Source organism: Pristiophorus japonicus, chromosome 9 (assembly GCF_044704955.1).
Source record: "Pristiophorus japonicus isolate sPriJap1 chromosome 9, sPriJap1.hap1, whole genome shotgun sequence".
NCBI classification, from domain to species: domain Eukaryota; kingdom Metazoa; phylum Chordata; class Chondrichthyes; family Pristiophoridae; genus Pristiophorus; species Pristiophorus japonicus.
In genome coordinates, this window is record NC_091985.1 from 107,566,335 (window position 1) to 107,582,808 (window position 16,474).

General features: G+C 44.2%; 1 protein-coding gene across 2 annotated transcripts in view; it reads left to right on the plus strand.

Annotated features, from left to right (window-relative positions):
• The window catches only part of LOC139273164 (rho guanine nucleotide exchange factor TIAM2-like), a 418,212-nt gene that overhangs the window by 381,853 nt on the left and 19,885 nt on the right, over positions 1-16,474 (plus strand). For both annotated transcript variants that reach the window (XM_070889673.1, XM_070889672.1), the window contains 4 exons: positions 3,466-3,534; positions 5,064-5,189; positions 8,947-9,055; positions 12,387-12,566. In XM_070889673.1, the coding sequence (XP_070745774.1) occupies positions 3,466-3,534; positions 5,064-5,189; positions 8,947-9,055; positions 12,387-12,566 (484 nt within the window). The remainder of the gene's footprint in view (positions 1-3,465; positions 3,535-5,063; positions 5,190-8,946; positions 9,056-12,386; positions 12,567-16,474) is intronic.

The following is a 16,474-nucleotide window of genomic DNA, read 5'->3' on the forward strand; positions in this document are numbered from 1 at the left end:
GCGCTATCGCCCGCTGACGACACTTTGTGTGCCCAGGTCTTAAACAAATTTCCTTCGCTGTTCGACCCAGGCATCGGGAAATTCCAAGGAGCAAAAGTGCCAATCCACCTAATTCCGGGGGTGCGACCCATCCATCACAAGGCGAGAGCAGTACCGTACATGATGAGAGAATGGGTAGAAATCGAGCTAGACCGCCGGTTGCAAAGAGAGGGCATCATTTCCCCGATCGAGTTCAATGAGTGGGCCAGTCCTATCGTCCCAGTCCTCAAGGGAGATGGCACCATCAGAATCTGTGGCGATTACAAAGTAACTGTCAATCGTTTCTCCCTGCAGGACCAATACCCACTACCAAAGGCCAATGACCTCTTTGCAACACTGGCGGGAGGAAAGACGTTCACGAAGCTGGATCTGACTTCAGCCTATATGACGCAGGGACCGGAGGAATCATCGAAGGCCCTCACCTGCATCAACACACACAAAGGTCTTTTTGTTTATAACAGATACCCGTTTGGAATTCGATTGGTGGCGGCGATATTCCAGAGAAACATGGAAAGCTTACTGAAGTCGGTCCCGCACACCGTGGTCTTCCAGGACGACATCTTGGTCACAGGTCGGAACACAGTCGAGCATCTGCAGAACCTGGAGGAGGTTCTTAGTCGACTCAACCGCGTGGGGCTCAGGTTAAAATGCTCGAAGTGTTTTCTCCTGGTGCCTGAAATGGAGTTCCTGGGAAGGAGGATTGCGGCGGACAGCATCAGGCCCACCAATGCGAAGACGGAGGCAATTGAGAACGCACCGAGGCCACAGAACATGACGGAGCTGCGGTCGTTTTTGGTACTCCTGAACTATTTTGGTAACTTCTTACCGGGTCTCAGCACACTGCTAGAACCACTGCATGTCTTACTAGGAAAAGGAGACGAATGGGTTTGGGGCAAAAGCCAAGAAAATGCCTTTGTAAAAGCGAGAAAATTGTTATGCTCAAACAAATTGCTTGTGTTGTATGATCCATGTAAGCGTTTGGTACTAGCATGTGATGCGTCATCATCTGGCGTCGGGTGTGTATTGCAACAAGCTAATGATTTCAGGAAACTGCAACCGGTTTGTCTGTCTAAGGCTGAGAGAGCCTACAGCATGATAGAGAAAGAAGCATTAGCATATGTCTATGGAGTAAGGAAAATGCATCAATGCCTGTTTGGGCTAAAATTCGAATTGGAAACTGACAAGCCGCTTATATCCCTGTTCACCGAGAGTAAAGGGATAAATACCAACGTATCGGCCCGCATCCAGAGATGGGCGCTCACGTTGTCCGCATACAACTATGCCATCCACCACAGGTCAGGCACAGAAAACTGCGCCGATGCTCAGTAGGCTGCCTTTGCCCACCACGGGGGTGGAAATGGCGCAGCCCGTAGATATAGCCATGGTTATGGAAGTATTTGAGAGTGAGCAATCACCCGTCACTGCCCGACAGATCAAAACCTGGACAAGCCAGGACCCCTTATTATCTCGAGTCAAAAGCTGTGTGCTTCACGGGAGCTGGTCCAGTGACGCAGTGGAAATGCAGGAAGAGATAAAGCCGTTCCAGCGGCACAAAGATGAAATGTCTATACAGGCAGACTGTCTTCTGTGGGGCAATCGAGCCGTGGTCCTCAGGAAGGGCAGAGACACCTTCATCAATGACCTCCACAGTACCCACCCAGGCATCGTAATGATGAAAGCGATAGCCAGATCCCACGTGTGGTGGCCCGGTATCGATGCGGACTTAGTCTTGCGTGCACAGAAGTAATACATGCTTGCAGTTAAGCAATGTACCCAGGGAGGTGGCGCTAAGTTTATGGTCTTGGCCCTCCAAACCATGGTCTAGGGTACATGTCGACTATGCAGGCCTGTTCTTGGGCAAAATGTTCATTGTGGTTGTAGATGCTTACTCCAAGTGGATTGAATGTAAGATAATGGCGGCTACCACATCCGCTGCCACCACTGAAAGCCTGTGGGCCATGTTTGGCACACATGGCTTACCCGATGTCCTGGTGAGCGACAACGGGCCATGTTTTACCAGTGTTGAGTTCAAAGAATTCATGACCCATAACGGGATCAAAACATATCACATCTGCCCCGTTTAAACCAGCGTCCAATGGTCAGGCAGAGAGAGCAGTGCAAACCATCAAGCAAGGCTTGAAGAGGGTAACTGAAGGCTCACTGCAGACTCGCCTATCCCGAGTCCTGCTTAGCTACCGCACGAGACCCCACTCACTCACTGGGATCCCACCTGCTGAACTGCTCATGAAAAGAGCACTTAAGACAAGGCTCTCGTTAGTTCACCCTGATCTACATGAACAGGTAGAGAGCAGGCGGCTTCAACAAAGTGCGTACCATGATAGCGCAAATGTGTCACGCGAGATTGAAATCAATGATCCTGTATTTGTATTAAATTATGGGCAAGGTCCCAAGTGGCTTCCCGGCACTGTCGTGGTCAAAGAGGGGAGCAGGGTGTTTCGGGTCAAACTTTCAAATGGACTCATTCACCGGAAATACTTGGACCAAATCAAACTCAGATTCACGAACTATCCTGAGCAACCCAACTTGGACCCTACCTTTTTTGATCCTCCAACATACACACCAGTGCCAACCGGCACCACGGTTGACCACGAAGCAGAACCCATCATCCACAGCAGCCCAGCAGGACCCAACACACCAGGCAGCCCAGCAAGGCCAGCTGCACAGCAGCTCAGCGAGGGCCCAACAAATGATTCAACAACACCAGCTTTCACACCGAGATGATCAACCAGGGCAAGAAGGGCCCCAGATCGACTCATGTAAATAGTTCACTATTGACTTTGGGGCGGGGGAGTGTTGTTATATATGTAAACTTGTATTTACTCTGTACAGCCATCAGAGGTCTCATCCCCTGGAGTCCCAAGGGATCCTGTAATCCCTCGGGAGCACAAGTATTTAAGGAGGCTTCACAGGTTGGAGAGGCACTCTGGAGACCTGCAATAAAAGACTACGGTCACACTTTACTTTGAGCTCACACTGTTCAGTCTGACTCTTTCTCCATACACAACAAGTTGAATTTCAGTAACCAAACAAAATAGAATCAGTTTACATTTTTATTGTTTAGGCATGCAATGAATTACGTATTACAGATGCATACTATAGATTTTTCTAACATCACTTAAAAAAAAATCTACTTTTATAATTATCGTGGGAGGAAATCCTTAATTGCAACCAGGAAGTGACAATGAATACTAGAGTTGAGGGTTATTAAACAGTAATTGTTTCAGTATTGTACAACCTATCAAACACCAATCCCAGAGTCTGTTGAGATGTTTAAAAGGATGATGCAGTAAAATGCTCAGTAATGGTAGATTGCATGAACATAATGCAAAATCAGTTAACTTAAACCGGTGTTCGTCCTATAAATTTTAAGTATTCTTAGGTAATGGTTATCTTTGTCTTTTGCAGGATCTGAGCCGCCTGTTTGATGTGTACCTGGATCCCCTACAAAATGAGGCCTTTCTTACGCAGGATGAGGTATGAAGCCTAAATGTTCATTTATTTTCAGAACTCTGGTTGTGATGTAGTTTTAGGCCAACATTTCTCATGTTCACTAAGACTATTATAATACAGATTTCTCGAGTTCCTGTAAAGAACATCACAGATCCTGCAGACCCAGGTTTTTCTGCTGGCTCCCAGCTTTCACTCTCCCCAGGAGCAGTAGAGCACTACCCATGGATGTTTGCATATTCACACACAGGTCTGACGATGGTTGCATTTAAATGTTGGGGGGAAGCCTGATCGCACCCCATCTCGCAACATTAAACACGTTAAAAAGTTCATTATTGGAGGATCACTTGAGATCATTTTATTTGAGTTCACACCTGGCTGCAGTTATAAAGCAGTGGGTATGAAGCCACAACAGTGCAAGGCTGAAGGTGCCTTTGCCTAAATGTTTTTCAGGTGACTTCGTGCTCTGATTGCTCCATGTGTGTTGTGTTGATGTAAAGATGAACCCATTTGTAATCAAAGCTAATTTTGTAGTATAACTGGAGTTGATTCCGTAGTTAAATGCAGCTGACCTGTAGGATGACAATGTGATATAAGTGCATTGGACAGTCTTCAATATAATACAAATGCACTTCAGTTAGGCATATCGATGTGAACGTGTAATAATAATGCACAATAAGTTTCTTCGCAGTTGTATCATTACTTTCATATACTATTGCTTTGCACACTACCAAATGTTAACCTCAGGGCAAGAATCTTAAATGAAACTAAGTGAATCTCTGCTGTGTTGGTTGATTGATTGATATCCACTCTTCTGGTATGGCCACCTCATGCTCTGGTCCAAGTCTGACCCTATCACAGCATTCACCACCAACATGGAAGAGGCTGTGAAGCAGGCTTGGATGACAACAGAAAAGTCTCCTTTAACAACATGGTTCTTCCTGCCAATGAGGCACAAGTGAGCGGTCTGGACTGTAACATTTGGAAGAAGTGGGTAGCGGCAGCGAACTCTTATGGATAATCCCCTAGATGATCCACAGTAAACACACAGGACTAAACCCAAGAGTTCTTGTTTCAAACAGTCTGGAGATAAATAGATCATTCTTACCTATGAAATATGTATGTGATATCTCGGGTTTTGCCTATGGCTTTTTATAAGTGTGTCATTTAATTATTTCATCCCCTTTTGCACCCCAATTAACACAGGCATTTGGCCTTTTTTGGTATAGAAGTCCAGTGAAAACTTTAATAGTGCTGTTCACAGTGAGGTCCAGTGTCTCAATTCCGTTATATAGTTTTCAGTCCGTTATCCCGACTGCAAGTCTGCTTTTGATCCTCATGGTTTTTCTTTGTTGCCAGTGGCCATTACAGCCGCAAGCAAAAATCTGCTGTTGATTAAAGTTAAATTTGAGCCCTGTGTGTAATCTTGATGAAGCATTCGTACATCCTGCCGTTTAATTCATGCTTCCTGTGCCTGTGATGCACAGACAGATGATAGTAATGAGTTTCTGCATTGAACAGAATACTAGACTTCCTCTGTTTCCATGTTCTTGCAGATGGAGTCACTGTTTGGGAGCCTGCCAGAAATGCTCCAATTTCAGAAGATGTTTCTGCAGACACTTGAAGATGGTATTGCCTTATCACCTGATTTCAGCAAGCTGGAAACTCCATCCCAATTTAAAGTAAGTGCGTAAGTTATGCACAGGACGAGGAAAAAATCAAAGTGCATTGCACTGAATGTGTGACACCGCAGAAAAACTAATGATGATTCTTGTTGGCAAAATATGACCCACACATTAGGGTGGTTGGTCTATATATTTTGTAGGAACTTACGACTAATTCAGGGCTTAATAAGGTCTAAAAGAGCATTGAGTTACAATATCTAGTCTGTCTTATTCAAGTGTTTATCGTTTACTACAATTTTTGCATCACATGTACCCAGACCTAAAGTGGTCTCGTTGGAATGGTCAAAGCAGAATGCAAGAGAGTTATTTTATACTAAAATTTGTACATAAATTCGATGACCATTTTTTCAGAACTGAAATTATTGCCTACACTGAAACTTGCCTTTTTACTTATTGAAATAAGTCTAATCCCTCACTCAAGTCAGTCCACAGGGACAAATGTGTGTGGCCAGCTGAAATGGGCCATATACACTGAGCAGTCCAGTTTCCTGAAACTCGGAGTGCCACTGCAAATGTGCACATATGTTCATTAAAGTGGAGTGCAGTGCTGCTCTGAGTATCGGGAGAAACCAGAGCAACTCTGACTCCAACATTGCAGTTCTGTTGTCATGAGGCAGGATTTTTTTTATACATTCAGAGTTTCGGCATTGCAGGCAATACCAGCATTTATTGCCCATTCCTAATTGGGCTCGAGAAGGTGGTGGTGAGCTGCCGCCTTAAACTGCTGCAGTCCGTGTGGTGAACGTACTCCCACAGTGCTGTTGGATAGGGAGTTCCAGGATTTTGATCCAGCGACGATGAAGGAACGGTGATGTTTTTCTAAGTCAGGATGGTGCGTAACTTGGAGGGGCACTTTGAGATGGTGCCTGCTGCCTTTGTTCTTCTAGGTGGTAGAGGTCATGGGTTTTGGAGGTGCTGTTGAAGAAGCCTTAGTGAGTTGTTGCAGTGCATCTTGTAGGTTGGATACACTGCAGTCACATTGTGTAGGGGTTCCAAGTAGAGCGCTTGCTTTGGGAGTCTCGTGTCAGGCATGTGGACGATGTGGCCCGCACAATGGAGCTGGTTAAGTGTGGTCAGTGCTTCGATGCTGGGGATGTTGGCCTGATCGAGAACACTGACGTTGGTGTGTCTGTCCTCTCGGTGGATTTGCAGGATCTTGCGGAGGCAGCACTGGTGGTACTTCTCCAGCACTTTCAGGTGTCTACTGCATATGGTCCATGTCCCTGAACCATATAGGAGGGTGGCTATCACTACTGCCCTGTAGACCATAAGCTTGGTGCAAGGTTTGAGGGCCTGGTCTTCAAACACTCTCTTGCTCAGGCGACTAAAGGCTGCGTTGGCACTGTGAGGCGATGTTGGACATAGTCGTCGATGTCTGCCCTTGCTGATAGGCTCCCGAGGTATGGAAAATGGTCCACATTGTCCAAGGCCACGCCATGGATTTTGATGACCGGGGGGGCAGTGCTGTGAGGTGGGGTCAGGTTGGTGGAGGACCTTTATCTTACGGATGTTTAGTGTAAGGCCCCTGCTTTCGTATGCCTCGGCAAGCGAGTCCCAAGTGGGCAGAGAAAACATTTCAAGGACATCCTCAAAGCCTCCTTGATAAAGTGCAACATCCCCACTGGTACCTGGGAATCCTTGGCCCGAGACCGCCCTAAGTGAAAGAAGAGCATCCGGGAAGGTGCTGAGCACCTCGAGTCCCGTCACCGAGAGCATGCAGAGACCAAACGCAGACAGTGGAAGGAGCGTGCGGCAAACCAGACTCCCCAACCAACCTTTCCTTCAACCACTGTCTGTCCCACCTGTGACCGAGACTGTAGTTCGCATATTGGACTGTACAATCACCTGAGAACTCTCTTTTAGAGTGGAAGCAAGTCTTCCTCGATTTCGAGGGACTGCCTATGATGATAATGATGATGAGTCACATTGTGCCTGTGGTGGAGGGAGTGAATGTTTAAGGTGGGACCCATTCAGGCAAGTGAAGAGTATTCCATCACACTCCTGACTTGTGCCTTATAGGTGGTGGAAAGGCTTTGGGAAATCAGGTGGTGAGTCACTTGCCACCATAGAATACCTAGCCTTTGGCCTGCTCTTGTAGCCACAGTATTTATGTGGCTGGTCCAGTTAAGTTTCTGGTCATTGACGACGCCCAGGATGTTGATGGTGGGGGATTCGGCGATGGTAATGTCATGGGGAGGTGGTTAGATTCTCTCTTGTTGGAGATAGTCATTGCCTGACACTTGTATGGCACAAATGTTACTTGCCACTTATCAGCCCAAGCCTGGATGTTGTCCAGGTCTTGCTGCATGCGGGCATGGACTGCTCCATTATCTCAGGAATTACACTGATGGCCTATTTGGGTAACGGCAGTATTAAAATACCAAGCCATTGAGTGGCATGTTCGTGGCTGATCACAGCTGTAGAGCTGCTGCATTTGGCTGCAGCGCCCTGGGTTTACACTCCTGGTTTCTATCCAGTGACCTCAGTTGGAAAGTGCTCCCCTGTATGTGCATGTCAGTGAGTCAACATGCAAGGTTTTCTGTGAAACCCTACGATAGACAACCATCTGTCAACAATTCATATCCTTCCAGCGGGGGTCACTGGATAGGAATCAGGAGTGATGTCCCACATAAATGAGGCGTCTGTCAACATTTATTGTCTAGGCTCACATCAAAATGTGGCCATTCGAACAAGGTCCCAGAGAGCTTTTGGGACTATGCAACAGCAATATTCCACACCTTCAGGAGGGGAGAGGGAGCATCATTTTCATTTCCCACTAGTCATTCTTGAGATCCCTGCCAGCTTTAGTGCTGATTTAAGGAGTTGTTTTGTTCTGTAGATTAGGGCCTGGATTGAGACTGCCCGAACATGTATTTCATTTAGGCCTGGAATTTGTGGTCAGCGGTGAAGCAATATGCCGCTAGCCCCGAAGTAAGCTTCACACAAAGATCTCGCAATCTCCAAGTCGAGAAGTTTGGGTTTTCTGACACATAATTCAAATCAACGGAATACAGTGGGGATCCCCTAGTGTGAACTGCTGTGACATCAACAAGCTGTCTAAGCAGCCAATCAAAATGCAGAATTCTCACAGACAAGAAAGTGAGTAAGCTCCTAAAATTCAAACTTTAAAAAAATGTTAGAGAGAGCAAAACAAACATTGGGATTCTCACTTGGTGGGGGGAAGGCAAACCTGAAATAAAGATGAACAAACTTTAAAAAAAAACACTTTTTAAAAGTTTCTTAAAAATGTTATTAAAACGGATGAATTTGACACTGCACAAATTTACAATTAGTTTTTCAGGCCCATAACTTTGTTTAGCAGTAATAAAGCTGTCAAGCCCCTAGTTACACCTAATCCCTTTTGGTCTAATTTTTCGTTGGGAATTTAACAGTGATATTACTGCAGAAGAGCCAAAGTTTTTGTCAGCTTCCCTGATTTGAGACATTACTATGATTGCAGTTTCAAAGGCGGAATGGTGGCAAATGCTGCCAGCTCACCGTCATCCGGATCACAAATTCCGGGCCCTTGTCTTGCAACAGGCAGAAAGCAAGCTTTCAGTCCATCAGTCAATCTACACCTCAAAAGTAAGAAAGCTGCGTTCTCAAACATTGGACCTCACAGTCTCTTCAACCCATTTATTTGTGATGCTTGTGTACAGAATCGGTACAACAGTTAAAGCTCCAAGCCTTCAGCTAAGCGAACACTGAGGCTGTGTTCACATAGCATTGTATTTATTAACTGTGTCTTTTTCAGAAAGTGTTGTTTTCCCTGGGTGGTTCGTTCCTGTATTATGCTGACCACTTCAAACTCTATAGTGGCTTTTGTGCAAACCACAGAAAGGCCCAGAAAGTTTTGGAAAGAGGTAAGATATTACAAAGAGTAATGATATTATAAAGAGTAATGATATTTTAAATCTCAATTAGATATTGAATTTGTGGTTTTTTTTAATGCAAGTCAGACTTTTGCTACATGTTGGTTTTACTCATTTATAAAAGAATTAGGAATTGAACATATTAAGCTGATGTGCACAAACCCAGCGTTGCCCTCATTTGGCTAGAAATGCTCATTGCAAAGTATAAAATTGGAACTGGTTTCTGCCTGCATTATTGACTACAATTCCCACTGGTGTTTCCAGAATACACAGAAACTGACGTACTCAGTTTTACTCAGCAAATTAATTGCTGCAAGAGCAGTAGGGAGAAAAACCAATAGACAGCACATTACTCGATAATTCCAATGATGTGCCACATTGTGTATTTCTCAGTTAATAACAGGGATTGAACACCTGTCTTAAATTCAGTTGTAGTTATTGTTTTTCATTGGCACATCTTGTTTTTTTGATGAATATCTTTGGTAGAATTAAATGCAGAGTGTTCTATTGACAGTGTAATTTTCAATTCCCCCTCCCTGAAGATTTGTCTTTAATAGCCCCACTGCCTGCAGTACTAATGTGCCACCCCAATATCTTGTGAATGGAAAACCTGATGGGGGACATTTCTCTTTTCAACTTGAGGTTTATGTTGATGTTAGTTGCGCCGGTAACTTACAAACCAAATTAAAGCTGTAAGTGTCTTTCCTCTCAACAAACACCATGTTCAAAAAATGTTTGTGATGCTAATTTTGTGCCATGGGTGCTCAAAGACAATGGCATGGCAGAAATTGCATGTAAAGATCCTACACAGGCACCAGCCACTAGACACCTATATATGCGAGTGAACTTTGTCCAGGATGACGTGCAGTGTAATGGAGCACCCTGAATCCCTCCCCCATCCCCCGGGCCAACATCATTGAGTTCCTGATCTCTGTTGTATCATGTCGAAATCTCGACCTCTGAAAAGAATGACTCCGACACTTACATCTCCGGTAGAAGTTTCTTTACTTTACTTGCTCGCAAGGGGTAGGTCACACTCAGTCAAGGGCTAAGTGAACACCTCCGAAAATGGTTCAGTTTAACAAGATATTTATACAGTAAAACCAAAGTTCTGGCCTCTCCCTGTGTATTGCTCTGTCTCACAGTCAGTGAATACAGATAAAGAGTTAATTACTATATCCTGGTCCTGACATGGTATCCAGATATTTCCTTTTGTCAGGGTTATCAGAAAGCCAAACGGCCATTACTCCATGAGTCATAGGTAATGGGCTATCACCTGTCTTGTATTGTGTCAGGATTGTTTCAATTTCCTGGTCAGTTTATCTGTTTGCATCAAATGGATGAGGTCTCGGAAAGAGATAATGGCTAGAAGATAAGGGTGGGGTGACATGGAACTCCTGTAGTGTAGACAATAGGAGAGCACCATGGGGGGTTACTTGTCTCAGCATGACTTGTCTCCTAGCCATTAGCCATCTCAAACCAGGTTTAGCTGTTTATGCAAGCTGACTGCTAAAATGCAGAAAGTTCTGGAAGGGCCAGGACTCCATTTTAATCAAAAGGCACACAAATACCGTATGGTATCAGCTTAGATAAAAATACTTTCCACAATCACTGGAGCGAAGTGGCATGTTGAGATTAAATTTCTAAAAGAACAATGGGAAACTCAGCAGAAGAGGTTTCTTGGGGCCTGAGTCATGCACTTCTTAGCAGAAAGTTCAGTGTAAAATCAGAAGAGACTTGAACTATGTTGACCACCTTCCGTACTGGAACCATTCTCTGATCCTATGACCACCCTGCTGGCCGCAGTTGGTTCACAATTTGGGAATGGTGAAAACATGGAGCCTTAATCTTAAGAAAAGATCTCAATCTTTAGAAACAAACCTTGATAAATCTCTTATGATAATGATGTCATTTTTAGCATTGTGGGAATGGCCCAATGAAGTGTTTTTAAATGTTGCTCATCCTTGCTGAGGCATCACTTAAGAAACTACTTGCATTTATATAGCACCTTTCACGACCTTCAGACATTCCAAAATGCTTCACAGCCTATTAAGTATTTTTGAATCATAGTCAATATTGTAGGGAATTTTGATAGCTGTTTGACTGGGAATGAGATTTATCTATAAAAATAAAAGTCTTGAGCTCAGTGCAAGCTCATCACACTTCCACTGCATTGAAAACATTGAAGTGACACTGGATTGGCTCAAATATTAAACTCAAAAGCAACAAATCGCAACTCAACACACCGGCATCCCACCAACATGCAAGTAGTAAGCGGGTACGAAAAATACCAATCGAAAATCACAAATTCAGAAAATGGCTAACCACTAGCAAGGAGCATTTTTGAAAAGATCTTTTGTAGCTGCCTTGTATTTTTAGTAACCCAAAGAGAGTGGGGGAGAAATTCAGTCGTTAATCCAGGCGGAGCGGTACTTTTAGCGCCTTGAAAAAGTTTGCGCGCCTCCCGCCCAAAAATTCGTCATAATCGGTTGAAGAGCTGACGAGGGTGAAATATCAGCCTTTGCATACCAGAGCTTGGGGTGGACGATAACGAAAGTTTGATCGATGCGTTTTGCAGACCAACTGCACATGCATGGAACTCCGAATCAGATCCCGGGAAAAGCCGAGTCTTAAAGGCGCGGTGTAGTAATGCACCCATTAAAGTTTTCAAAGCACTTGTATTCAACCTGTACTGTTACGTGTGTCTGCCACTGCAAACTCGGAGGCTCACGCACCGTGCTCTGTGTAAACGTTGCACTGACTGTGACATCCGAGGGAAGCGTTTCTCATCCCTTTAAGTAGCCACCAGTTAACGACTCGAAGCCTGTACCGACTGTTTTTCCAGACGTTGTTATTGGCGGGCACTCAATGAGGCGCACGCACTGAATTTACCGACCGGGGTGCAAGCTTGCACGTTGCACCAGGATTACTTCGTGATCGGAGTGGTCGTCAGCTGCCAGGCGCTAATGGTTTGCACCCCGGTGAGCCTCTATTGAATTTTCCATCGGGGTGCTAAAATCTGCGCGCCCGGTCACTAAGCTCTAACACTCGCATTAACGCCCCCTCTGGCCACTAACTGAGGCGTTAGACAACCGAAAATTGAACCCAGTAAGTATTAAAAATAAGGTTACTAACAAACAAACAAAAAGCTAAATTCTCGACAAAACACAGTTGCTGCTGAGTGCGTGAAATCACTCTAGCAATGTTTCTCTTCAAAGCCACAGCTTAGGAGCATGGGCCTTGCAATTTTTAAATGTTTCCTCTAATGTGGTTCTTTCTGTGTGTTCTTACAAAATTAATAGGAAGTTTGTTTTAATTCCAGCTAAAACTGACAAAGCCTTCAAAGAATTTTTGGATGCCCGGAATCCCACAAAGCAGCATTCTTTTACCCTGGAATCATATCTGATCAAGCCTGTGCAGAGAGTTTTGAAGTATCCACTGCTGCTGAAAGAGCTAGTGTCACTAACCGATCCAGAGAGTGAGGAGCACTATCATTTAACAGGTCAGTACTGAACGCCATGTCAAAGATCAAGCCACCATTATCCTCCACGATGCCATCTGACTTCCTTTTACCCAAAAGCTATCTTTCGTCATCCCCGTGGATGGGGGGTAGCGTCAGTTAGCTGACTGTGGCCGTGCTTGCAGTGTGTAGCCCCAGCAGTAGGGAGACGCATTGAAGAAGTGAAAAATGCCATTGGAGCCTAACCGCAGGGTGGGAATACGTGGCAGAAGAACTACTAGCAGCCTCTGCAGCCCTTCACAGGGTTGGGTGTGTAATCACACGGGGGCGGGGTGTTCTTGGTGCCCCACTCCTCGCAAATTCTTAATGTGGCCCTGCTTCAGAACGGTTTTAATCTGAAAACCCTTGATCAGATTATCATTTCGAAATGTATATATCAACTGTTAGCAGATATCTTTAGTCTAGTTATTTTAAGGAATTATTTTCGTCAATTTTCTATTTTCTAGCATTTATTTTTAATATATAGATGGAGTTTTTTTTAATTCCCTGCGCTTTCATCATCCTTCGTCTGAAGGTACTGACTGTTGCTGAGTTGTGGTTTGGTTGACTAACAGAGTATTCTAATAATCTGTTTGGGGAGTGGGATTGGGAGCTGAAAGACTGCTTGAATGTAGGGAAGAAAAATGGGGGTGGAAGGAGAAAGGAGTATCACAGCAAAGCTCGCTTGCACTCACTAGCCGGAGTCGCTGGAAAGTGATCAAGAGCGACAGTCCTCGGTAAATTTCTGTCCCAACCTCCGGACACTGAAGAATCCAGACTGATGGTTAGGCATTTAAAAAATGTTTTTTACACTTTTGATTATTTTTTCTTTTGTGTAATGCCATGTTTCAGCTGGGAACGTTGTTGTGTATGTAATAACTCGATAGACTGAATACTGTAAACTAACACAGGTACAAACCTGGTTCTGCTTTATGAGGGCCCAAAGCGATTACATTACATGATGGCTTGCCTTTTATACCTGGGCCGTGCACACATGCGTACAGCCCAATGACCTCTGACAGTGGCGCCACCTGGTGGCTAGTAACCCCAAGCATACATACATGACTTTCTGTGACTTATCACTAGAAATGCACAAGACTGATTTAGCATGACTTTCCCTAGGCGTTTTCTTCCCTCCACTCTGGTAAAGTGTCTCTCCACAGTATCTCCGATAGCACAGTATCTCAGTGCAAGGTGAGCGTCCAGCCACTACATGATGTAGCATATTTAAAAAAAACACCAACGCCAAGGTATGGTAATAAATGTTACTGTTACCAAAAGTGTTATGCTCTCATTGTTTACTAGCCCATAAAGTGTGAGCTGAATCAATTACAGCAAGCACAGGCTCTGCTTTCTGGACAGCCCATGAACTGTGTGCACAGAACATTCTTGTCAAACACTTGACTCTTTAAGGACTAACATTTCCACACCAAAGTCAAAAACTGTACAGAAGTTCCAACAAGCTCTGAACATGATGAAAGATCTGATCTCAATTCTCTGATTTTACACTTTCTAAGTATTGCATTCCAAATAATAACTTTTTGTCATCTTTCCATTTATCTTTGTGATAATTTGTCATTTTGGTGGATTCTTCTCATTCTAATTGTGCGCAGTAATAATTTGTGCAGACCCAAACTGGGGCATGAGAAAGTGATGTTCATATATTGGTTAGTGGATCAGTCAAAATGCAACTTCTCAATTTTTACCTTCCAAAAGCCATGGGAGGTGGGGCAGGGCAGAGTGAGGGGGCAGGGAGGTAGGCAGCGAATTGGTCTTCAGCGAATCGGCTGATAGTGAATCGGGCGATAGCGAATCGGCAGCCTGTTTTGCACAGTTCCTGGTTTCCTTTTCTATTAAGTTAAAGGAAAAGGAAAGCAGGTGTGGTGTAAAACGGGCTGCCTATTCACTCACCCGTTCGCTACTTTCGTCAAACGCAAATTGCACCCCAAAATTCTTCTCCTCCTTGTGGACCCTGACAGGCATGCATGCATCGTGTACATGTCATTCGCGTGATGTACACACAACTTTGTGTCGGATTTTGGAGGTAAGCCAGCTAAGCCAAGTTCACTTGTTGATATTGCTGGTCATATCACTTAAAGCCGGTTTAAACAGCTTCTCATTTACTGCTTCTGCTGCAATAGAGCAGCTGAGAGCAGAAGCAGAATGTGTCCTTGAGGTCCCCATCAGCTGATTGTGGCTGATGGCAAAAGTAGATCAGAGCATGAGATGTATAGGATGGCAGGAGCCATAAAGAGGGTCAAATACCTTAAAAACAGGAAGAACATTTTAAGAAAATGTTTATAAACACTGAGACAGATAGCATTAAAGTAAGAAATAGTGTGGTATTAGACAAAGAAAAAATACAAGAAGGTCTAAGATAAGTTTACGGTGCATGTGTGCAAACACACAAAGTGTAGTAAATAAGGTTGGTGAGCTGCAGGCACAAATAGCCACATGGGAATATGATGTTGTGGTGATAACAGAGACCTGGCTCAAAAAAGGGCTAGATTGGGTACTAAATATTTCTGGATATAAGATGGGGAAGGAAAGATAGGAGGTGGGGCAGCAGTAAGGCAAATATTAGTGCTGGAGAGAGAGGATGCCCTGGATGTGTTGAGGACAGAATCTATTTGGTTAGAGTTAAGAAACAATAGAGATGCTATTACACTACTAGGTGTATTCTATAAGCCACCAAGTAGTGGGAAGGATATAAAGGAGCAAATTTGCAGGGAAATTGCAGAAAGGTGCAAGAACTAAATCTTGTTCTTCCGGCGATCTGAAAACCTATTTTTATCACCCACGCCGGAAATACTGCCCATTTTTGGGCCTTTTGCACAAAAGTATAAAATCTAGTCCATGGTTTCAGAATAAGGGGCCATCCATTGAAAACTGAGAGGAGGAGAATTTTCTTCTCAGAGGGTTGGAAATCTATGGAATTCTCTGTCCCAGAGAGCTGTGAATACTGAGTCATTGAATATATTTAAGGTGGAGATAGACAGATTTTTGAGTAATAAGGGTTCAAGGGGTTATGGGGAGTGGGGAGGAAAGTGGAGCTGAGTCCTTGATCAGATCAGCCATGATCTTATTAAATGGTGGAGCTAGCTCAAGGGGCCAGGTGGCCTACTTCACTAAATGTATTCAATTTCTATTTCAATAAATATATTCAAAAAGGAGTTAGATGTAGTCCTTACTACTAGGGGGACCAAGGGGTATAGCGAGAAAGCAGGAATGGGGTACTGAAGTTGCATGTTCAGCCATGAACTCATTGAATGGCGGTGCAGGCTCGAAGGGGCGAATGGCCTACTCCTGTACCTATTTTCTATGTTTACTCTATGTTTAACTAGAGAGTAGTGATAATGAGGGACTTCAACTATCCTAATACAGACTGGGATAGTAATAATGTGAAGGGCAGAGAGGGGGAAGAATTTCTGAAGTGTGTGATCAGTACACTTCTGGCCCAATGAGGAAGGAGGCATTGCTGGATCTGGTTCTGGAGAATGAGGTGAGTCAAGAGGAGCAAGTGTCAGTAGGAGAACAGTGATCACAATACAGTTAGGAAAACATTGGCAAAATGGAAAAGGAGGAGGGGTAGCCCTGATAAAGGATGGGATAAAGACAGTAGAGAGAAAGGATCTTAGCTCAGAAAAGTAGAATCAGTTTGGGTGGAGCTAAGAAATGGCAAGGGGCAGAAAACATTGGTGGGAGTTGTTTATAGGCCCCCAAACAGTAGTGGTAATGTAGGGCACAGTATCAATCAGGAAATTAGAGGTGTATGCAACAAAGGTAATACAATAATCATGGGGGAATTTAATCTACTTATAGACCGGGCAAACCAAATTTGCCGTAATAGTGTGGCGGACTAATTCATGGATTGTATACAAGATGGTTTTCTAGATCAGTATATTGAGGAA